Genomic DNA, 9,364 nt, shown 5'->3' on the forward strand with positions numbered 1-9,364 from the left:
CCTCGTTTGTGGGCTCTCATATTCCTCTGTGTGTGTGTGTGTCTGTCTGTCTGTCTGTCTGTCTGTCTGTCTCCAGGTGGTTTTCCAAAATATCCTTGATTTATTTCCTAGTAATTTACTTTTTAGTATTAAATCTGTTGAAAATGTCTTAATATGAGAAGGGGAAGATTTAGACAGACCTTCAGGGAATATATCCTACCTTATTCATACTTTGTGGTGTGACTGCAAAGTCGCGATGCTGATTTCATTATATGTGAATGTGGAATTTGTTCTATGACTTTTAAACACATTGTGGCTATGTGAGAGAAAATTTTTTTTAAAACACCTAACATTTGGAATACTTGCTGTTCTTACCTGTACACATGCACGTCCACGTTCTACTGCAGATGGTAAGATATCTGAGGAAGTGGTCTATCAAGGGCCTTGACCTCAGAGCTACCCTTTTTTAACTTTTTGAACTTAGCACTTTGCCTTATAAGGTCAGAGTGTCGTTTTTTTTTTTTTTTTTTTTGCGGTACGCGGGCCTCTCACTGCTGTGGCCTCTCCCATTGCGGAGCACAGGCTCCAGGCGCACAGGCTCAGCGGCCGTGGCTCACGGGCCCAGCCGCTCCACGACATGTGGGATCTTCCCGGACCGGGGCACGAACCCGCGTCCCCTGCATCGGCAGGCGGACTCAACCACTGTGCCACCAGGGAAGCCCCAGAGTGTTCTTCTTAATGGTACTGTCTACTTTCCTGGGTGCATGGACTTGTATAAAGCTGTACTTTTACTAGCATTCTACAGAGCTATTCTCCAGTTTCCAGTGAAAACCTTCAAGCTACTGTTTTAAAAGCTAATGTGTGTAGTCTTTCAAAATGATTTTATCTTGTTTGAGCTTGAGTTTGGTCCTTGACATCTGTAGATGCCACATGTGAACTTTAGACCATGGTTGACAACATCCTCACAGAGAATTCAGATGCAGCTCCTTGACACAAGCACCATCTTCTGTGATTCACTTGAAGGAAGTTTCTTTTAACAGAGGTGCATGTTGTAAACTCTGAGATATTAGTTATGTCTGTATTGGTCCCAAGAGGTGGTGAATGTTGTCCTGACAGAGTAAAGGTCGAGATGTCTGCTTCCATTTGGGTGAACATTCCAAGGCAGGCTCAGGATACACAGCTGCTGGGTGGGAGAGGCCACCTTAATAGTTATGTATTATTAAAATCCCAATTCTATGTAAGTCAAGTACTCTGATTCTTTATTTTAGGAGACATACTTCTCTTTTGTAAAGGAGCCGACTCAGCAGTTTTCCCCAGGGTGCAAAATCATGAAATTGAGTTAACTAAAGTCCACGTGGAACGTAACGCAATGGTGAGCCTACACCCCCTCCCCCCAGTAGATAGAGAAATGCTAGAGATGACTACGTCTATGGATTGCTATTTAAAGGACTATTGAAATGAATTTTAGCTTATTTTTATGGCCTATTTTTATATTTGGGGATTTTGTAATATTATTTTCCTTATTTTAATATAAAACATCCTGGAGCAAGTTTCTGCTCAGAATTTACACCCTTTGAAGACTTTTCAAGAGTCTTTGTTTCATGTTCTGCTTTTTGTTGTTTTTTTTTTTAACCCCAAGAGCTATTATTTTGTTATTCCGAACCTAATTGAATGTTAAGCCAGTGCAATCTGTTCTTTCTCTTTTTTTCCCCCTTTTTTAACTAAAAAGGAAATTAGTCAGAATTTCTCTTTTGTGTGGTAAAGCAAGAGTATTTAAAGAGTGTGTTTTGTTTGTTTGTTTTTATTCATTATTTGGATAACTAGAGATCTCCTACCTTGCTTCTAGGATGGGTATCGGACACTTTGTGTAGCCTTCAAAGAAATTGCTCCAGATGATTATGAAAGAATTAACAGACAGCTCATAGAGGCAAAAATGGCCTTACAAGACAGAGAAGAAAAAATGGAAAAGGTTTTTGATGAGATTGAGACAAACATGAATTTAATTGGAGCCACTGCAGTGGAAGACAAGTAACTAGAAAATGATATTCTTGTTATTTTAATGACCAGTCATTTAGGGTGGTATCTGTCCAGATTGGTAATTCATTCTCAAGTTTTGAAATCCTTGATTCAGCTTTGTCTGTACATCAGATTTTGAACTGTTTGTGGGAATAATTTTTAAGTTAAATATTTGTGACTTAGAAGAATGAATCTGTCATCTCTAAGGTGTTTTGAGTACTTACTAAGCCATCCCTTCATTTATGCAGGTATTTATGAAGTAGTCTTACTGTGCGTAGGAAGCTTTGTGCTAGAGACACCATTTGAGTTGGTGCTTGGTAGAATGGGTACAATTTTGAAAGACAGATGAGCAGAAGGAAAATTCAAGGTTGAGCAAACAACATGAGAGCTCATTCTAACCTGGTTTAACAGACTAGAGCATATTTTTGCATACTTTAAAATAATTTGCTCTAACCATACAGGCTGATCTCTGCCGGGCATGATTATAGGGCTCCAGAATTGATCTGCTTGAAAAAATAAGTTCTGGATTCTATTTTAGGAGTTTTCTAGAAGCTATGAATGCAAATTGTGAGGCTTAACCCAAACATGAAGTTATAAACATATATTCATTGGAAGGTATTAAAGTTCTAATAGAATTCATTTAGTCTAATTTCATTGTTATTCTCTGACCAAAAAGAATGCAAAGTATCACTCTTCTTCTACCCTTGCCTTTCAGAATAATGCTTAAAATCTCCTTCAGAATGGTTGGCTTTCCTAAACTTCTAGCTCCTCAGGGATGGGGATTTGCTAACTTTCTTCAATATCTCATTAGACTGTGTCTGGCCCTTTCTGTTTTGAACCATATTAAGTATTTGTATAGTGAGATAGAAAACATAAACTTTCCAAACCTCATTGTTTGAAATGTACTTTAATAAGTAAAACTATGTCAGAAAGAGTATGCTCAGAAATGGTAAGGGAGATTTAAGAAAAACAACTGTTAAAACATGTCAGGACTCCAGAATTGCTATGAATTATAAGGACATTCTCTTTAACAAGCCTTCTTGTAGAACCTGTGTCAGGAATTTTCAAAGATAACAAGGTTTCCTTTGTGTTTCCAGGCTACAAGATCAAGCCGCTGAGACCATTGAAGCCCTGCACGCAGCAGGTCTGAAAGTCTGGGTGCTTACTGGGGACAAGATGGAGACAGCCAAATCTACCTGCTATGCCTGCCGCCTTTTCCAAACCAGCACCGAGCTCTTGGAACTGACCACCAAAACCATCCAAGAAAGCGAACGGAAAGAAGATCGATTACATGAGTTGTTGATTGAATATCGTAAAAAGTTGCTGCATGAATTTCCTAAAAGTACTAGAAGCCTTAAAAAGTAAGAAAGTACATCAATTTGTTATATTTAGACATTGGTACAGATGTAAATCACAGCTGCTTATGCAGAAGGCTCCGTTTTCTGTAATTTATCAGTCTTTGTTTGCAGGTGCTTTATCCTTGTAAGTTAGAACCTTTCCTGAGGACTTGGCTAATGGCCCATTTGAGATTATTTGGCACTTTCCACCTCTTCTTTCACTTAAAAGAAAACCCTGCCCTTCTCAAGCTTTAGAAAAGTGGTTCATTTTCTAAATACTTAGGGTCTGGGTACTTATTGATACTCTGTCCTGGTCCATGTTAAGAAAAAATATTCCTTTTCATGGTCTCTTAAATTGAATGTAATAAAATCAGTCTCTAAAACAGTTTCCATGCAGGTCGAAGTCCTGGAGGCATTTTCTGTGTGAATTTTCATGCCCCAGTGCTCCAAAGGAGACCAAATACTTGACAGCATGGCCACTCGACTGCTTTCAACAAGCTGCTTAGGAAGAACCTGTAGAATCTAAGGTTCTCAAGGAAAGCCACTGATCCGCAATAATTCAATACCCAGAGTTACATTTTCCTATACTTGACATTGACCAAGGCCTAACTTTGTCTAAACCCATTACTGGAATTTACCTTGGCCGTAAGCAAATCAATTTCCTCTTCTGGAATGCCACAGGATGTGTCTGCAGTAAATCCAAAGACCCGTAGGTAATATTATTTCACATTTCTTAAGTGCCCTCTTTGTTCCAGGAACAACATTAAGCACTTTAAATTATTCTCATTTAATCTTCACAGCAACCCAGTAACACAATCTTATTTTCTTCATGTTAGAAATAGGGAAACTAAAGCTCAGAGAGATGAAGTGACTTATTCGAGATAACACAGTTAATAAGGTGTAGAGCAAGTCTACCCAATTCCAGAGCCCATGCTTTTAACAACTATGCTCTATCCGTGTCGTCATCACTAGTGTTTAAACAGACTTTAAAAATGAATAGCCCACATTCATGAGGCTATGGCCCATTTTAAAATAGCTGTTGTTCTTCTGTTACTTGGACGTCAGTGAGAGTAAACAGGTTTTTATTAATTGCCTGTGATAAATGTTTCCTTCCTTTAACCAAATGGTACTTATAAAGGCAGTCCAGATTACATGCGTTTTACTTGCATTTATCTTAGCCTGCTCAGGCTACCATAACGAAATACAAGAGACCAGGTGGCTTAAACAATAGAAACTTATTTCTCACATTTCTGGAGACCAGAAGTATGGGATCAGGGTGCCAACGTGGCCGAGTTCTGGTGAGGTCCCCCTTCCTAGCTTGCAGAATGCTGCCCTCTTGCTGTGTCCTTACTTCGCAGAGAGAGAGAGGAAGCTCTGGTGTCTCTTCCTCTTTTTATAAGGATATTAATCCCATCATCCCATCATAAGGGCCCCACTCTCATGACTTCATCTAAACTTATCTCCCAAAGGCCCCATTTCCAAATATCATCACATTGAGGGTTAAGGCTTCAACATGGGACTTCAGGGGGGACTCAATTCAGTCCATAGCACCATTCAGGAGCCCTTGGGCACTTTTGTAAAAGCCAGGGCTTATGGAAAACTGAACTCACCATCTCAACATTCCCTCTTCCTGACTCATCTGGAGTTGGGTACACTCTTTATCAGACACAGAATCCCTTTTGCCAGCTTCTGCTCCTTTGTCCCTTCCACTTCAAATCAGCCACCAAGCCTTAGCCATGTCCCCACTCTCTCCACTGGCGCTCCCCATCAGATTCCTAGCTACTCGTGCCTCAGAGCACGTAAGCCCCTCTGCCAGATGAGTGGTCCTTAGGTATATAGTACTGCCCATGTCACAGCCCTCCTCAGAAACCTTTAGTGGATATCTGTTACCCACAGAATCAGGTCGTACCAAAGGCCCCAGGTGACCTTTTCAGTTTGTTTTCCTAGTGCACCACACATATATTCCCTCTTTTCTTCACCTCTTTCTGTCCTGTCTTTTAAGTTCCATTTCAGATATCATACCTCACAAAGAAACCATTGTTCTTTCCTGGTGTGTATTTATTGTCCCAATCACTGGATATTAACCTTTCTAAAAACATTTTTCAACTATATATAGTTGATTAACAACGTTGTGTTAGTTTCAGGTGTACAACAAAGTGATTCAGTTATACATATACATGTATCCATTCTTTTCAGATATTAACCATTTAATATCATGTTTGGTTGGGTATATTCTCTCATGTGTGCTTCTGTTACCCCAAGGAGATTTTCTATTCTCCAAAGAAAGATTAGTTAATAATTCTTTCCATTCTTCTATATGGCCTAGTTAGAGACCAAATATTGCTTGATTGATTATTGAGCTACTGTTTTCTGCTCATTGTCAGCTCTGTGAATAGGGGAGCAAAGGAGAATGCATGATTGATATCTCTAATTAGTGAATAAAACATGCTCATAATATCATGAAGCAGAATGTGAAAGGAAGGAAGGAAGAGGCATATTAGGCTCTCACTATTCATAGTCCATAGAACAGCAGCTCCATTATCACCAGAAGCTTGTTAGAAATGCAAAATCTCATGTCCCACCCAAAAACTACTGAATCAGAATGTGTACTTTAACAAGATTCCCAGGAATTTTAACAAGATTCCTTTAAACATTAAGCTTTGAGGAGCATAAAATTAGACAAATGAATCTATTGTAAAATTAGACAAATGAATCTATTGTATAACGATGAGATCCTGCTATGTTTAATACGTCTACTGCAGCGGTTCTCAAATGGCACCCAAGATTTCCTGAGCAGAAATTGATTAATCGGTGTTTTTTTTTTGTTAATTGCAAAAAATAAATAAAATGTTAATTGGTAGAATTTTATCAATTGTAAGTTTTCCCCCATGCTTTTCTTAAATACTTGGCACCTGTTATATATATATATATATGTTTTTTAATAAATGTATTTATATTTTATTTTTGGCTGCGTTGGGTCTTTGTTGCTGCTCGCAGGCTTTCTCTAGTTGTGGTGAACGAGGCTACTCTTGGTTGCGGTGTGCAGGCTTCTCATTGCGGTGGCTTCTCTTGTTGCGGACCAGGGCTCTAGGCGCGTGGGCTCAGTAGTTGTGGCACACAGGCTTAGTTGCTCCACGGCATGTGGGATCTTCCCGGACCAGGGCTTGAACCTGTGTCCCCTGCATTGGCAGGCAGATTCCTAACCACTGAGCCACCAGGGAAGTCCAGCACCTGTTATATTTGTCTTTCCTGGCAACTAATACTACTTCGTCCTGGCTATACAGGAGAATCATCTATGGAGCCTTTTAAAACATGCCTATATGTAACCAAGCCCTGCCTGAGATACCCTGATTTAATTTGTCTGTGGATAAACCTAAGATATGGGCTTCTTTTCAAGCTGCCAAGATGACTCTCATGGGAAGGCTATGGTTGAAAACCACTAGTCTAGTATAAAATGATACTTATTTAAGAAACATATATCATTATTGTATGCTATTCTTTAATGAACACTATGTCTTTTTAGTAGTCCATCATATTTGAGAAGCCAGGTCTATTGATAGGTTTTGTCATTCAGGCAAAGATATTAAGAATATCTTCTGTGATTTGTATACCCCAAAGCCATTTTGTCTTTTCCCTGCATTGTTAAGCAGTTTTCAGATTGACTGATGATTTGTCCTCATATCAGAGTTTGATGGAACTGTAATTTCCAAAATTCACCTTGAGTTTCTTATATGGAGACTGGCTGCTAGAAGTCCATTATTTTTATATTTAGAACTTAGTGCCATCTATATGGGCAGCTTGAGTCTCAAAGATTTGATAGAAAGTCTCTGTTGTGTCATTAATAGAGTCGGTTGCTTCTTTAGAATTTACACGTCCAGGAACCAGATTGATGATAACCCTCCTCTGAGTGGTTTTTTAAAGTTCCTAAATAGCAATGTATAGTAGATTCAAATATAGCATTGTTTTTCTTTTCCAGAGCATGGACAGAACATCAGGAATATGGATTAATCATTGATGGCTCCACGTTGTCTCTCATATTAAATTCTAGTCAAGACTCTGGTTCTAACAATTACAAAAGCATTTTCCTACAAATTTGTATGAAGTGCACTGCAGTGCTCTGCTGTCGGATGGCACCGTTACAGAAAGCCCAGGTAACTGAATGTTAGTTAATGTTCCATTCTGGGTACTTCTGTATGCATATGTGCAAATGTTCACGTTTAATTTTCTTCAAAGAGCCCTGAGTACCTTATTATATTTTCCCTGGATTCTTCCTCTATGTGGTCCAACTCAGAAATCTTCCCACCAATTTGAATTAAACCTGTGCTTCACCTTTTTGTCTCCTCAAGCTGGCTGTCTAATTCCTCACCTTGCAAACTTCTCTAATGAGTGCTTGGTGCCCGCTGCCTTCATCCCACTGCTCCTGGCTCCACTATTCCATTAGCCCCATGCATTCTTTCTTCTCACCTTACTCTGCTGCATCTCCTGGAGGAGAGCAGTGACCTCCTTGCCGAACCCGTTGTGTTGTCTTTCGTTTTCTCCTCATTTCTCCACTGCAGTTGACACCGCCAGTTATGTCCTCCTTTAAACTCTCCTCGCTTGGTCTCTGTGATGGTCCACGGTCCTTTTTTTTCCCCCTTCTTGGCAACCTAGTGTCTTTTTATTTTGTTTCATCCTGTGTCTTCTCCCTAATTGTCAGTTTTTTTGGGGGGGCTACGTCTTCCCTCGGCTCTTCACTTACATCCTATCTCTCTGGATAAGCACATCCATTTCTATGACTTCCATTGATGATATGTCTCTCGTCCTGACTTTTCCTTTTTGTTAAGTCTCATATTTCTGGCTGCCTGCTAGACGGCTCTATATGGACTCCCCACTGTAACATTAAATTCTAGTATCCAAGACAGATATTATAATTTTCTCCTTCAGGCCAGTTTGTTTTATCCCTTGTCTTTATTATTCCTGTTACCAGTGACATTTTTCTTCGGCTCCCTAAGTCTCCAAACTGCCTTTGATCCTTTTCTTCTCACTCACTCCATATATAGTCACCATGTCCTACTGACCCTACCTTTTGTCATAGCTCTCATTGTGGTGCCACCTTGTTAAACCTTTTATCTCCATCTTAGTGCAAGCAAGACCTTAGGACTTTACACACAGACTATTTGATTTAATCTTCTCATTGGTCTCCTTGCTTTCACCCTTCCCCATTCCATCTCTTTCCCCAAATTAATCTTGTTAAAACAGTACTTCTCCCATCCTATATTCTCTCTCAGAACCTTTCAGTAGTTTCCTAGTCCCTTAGGATGAAGGGCAGATGACTCAATATGGTACTCGGGGCCACCCCTGTCGACCCTTTCAGTGTGCCCGTACATATTTTGTGTCCACCATCACTCTCACGTCCAGCGAGAATCATCCACTCCTGTTGGTTGTTCCCCCTTTGTGTCCCTTCCATGTGCCATGCTCACACCAACTTCTAAAGCTTCCCTCATATAATTTCCCCATCTGGAATTCCCTCTGAATTCCTCTTGACCTAACAAAAATTTTACTCCTAATAAAACCCAATGCAGGGGCAACCTCGGGTGTGCTGTCTTTTCCAGCTCCTCTGGCTCGCATTGATCTGCTTCACCTTGCTTCCTTGTACTCACTGAGTCTCGGGAACCTTAGAATCTCAGGTACACACCTTTTCACTTCTGCGTACACTGTATTCTTTTATATGTGTTGGTCTTGCTTCTTCCCGTCCCTCAGCTGCTTGCTCTAGACCTAGCGGATGGCGCTGTGTCTTTGCCTTCTCCTTCACACACCCTGCCCCCTACCTCGCACATGCATGCACGCACGCATGTGTGAGCACACAGCCCATCCTAATTTAGGGCATTGTCTACCTTCTTCTCACTTTCAATTTCCATCACAATCAGGTGCTTTTCTTTTCTTCAACCTTAAGAGCCTTGGTTAGCCCCAGCTGGGGAAGCAGATCCTATCAGAACAGTATCCATAGAAATCTGTCCCTTTAGTCAAAGGCAATACCTCTTTCCCTTTTTTTT

The 9,364-nt window shown here is 40.3% G+C and overlaps 1 protein-coding gene across 2 annotated transcripts in view; it reads left to right on the plus strand.

Moving 5' to 3' along the window:
- Positions 1-9,364, plus strand: part of ATP11C (ATPase phospholipid transporting 11C (ATP11C blood group)) — a 100,764-nt gene that overhangs the window by 47,330 nt on the left and 44,070 nt on the right. For both annotated transcript variants that reach the window (XM_007452066.1, XM_007452065.1), the window contains exons 17-20: positions 1,248-1,351; positions 1,826-2,007; positions 3,093-3,356; positions 7,309-7,483. In XM_007452066.1, the coding sequence (XP_007452128.1) occupies positions 1,248-1,351; positions 1,826-2,007; positions 3,093-3,356; positions 7,309-7,483 (725 nt within the window). The remainder of the gene's footprint in view (positions 1-1,247; positions 1,352-1,825; positions 2,008-3,092; positions 3,357-7,308; positions 7,484-9,364) is intronic.

The sequence above is a fragment of the Lipotes vexillifer genome, unplaced genomic scaffold, assembly GCF_000442215.2.
Source record: "Lipotes vexillifer unplaced genomic scaffold, Lipotes_vexillifer_v1.1 scaffold1114, whole genome shotgun sequence".
NCBI lineage: Eukaryota > Metazoa > Chordata > Mammalia > Artiodactyla > Lipotidae > Lipotes > Lipotes vexillifer.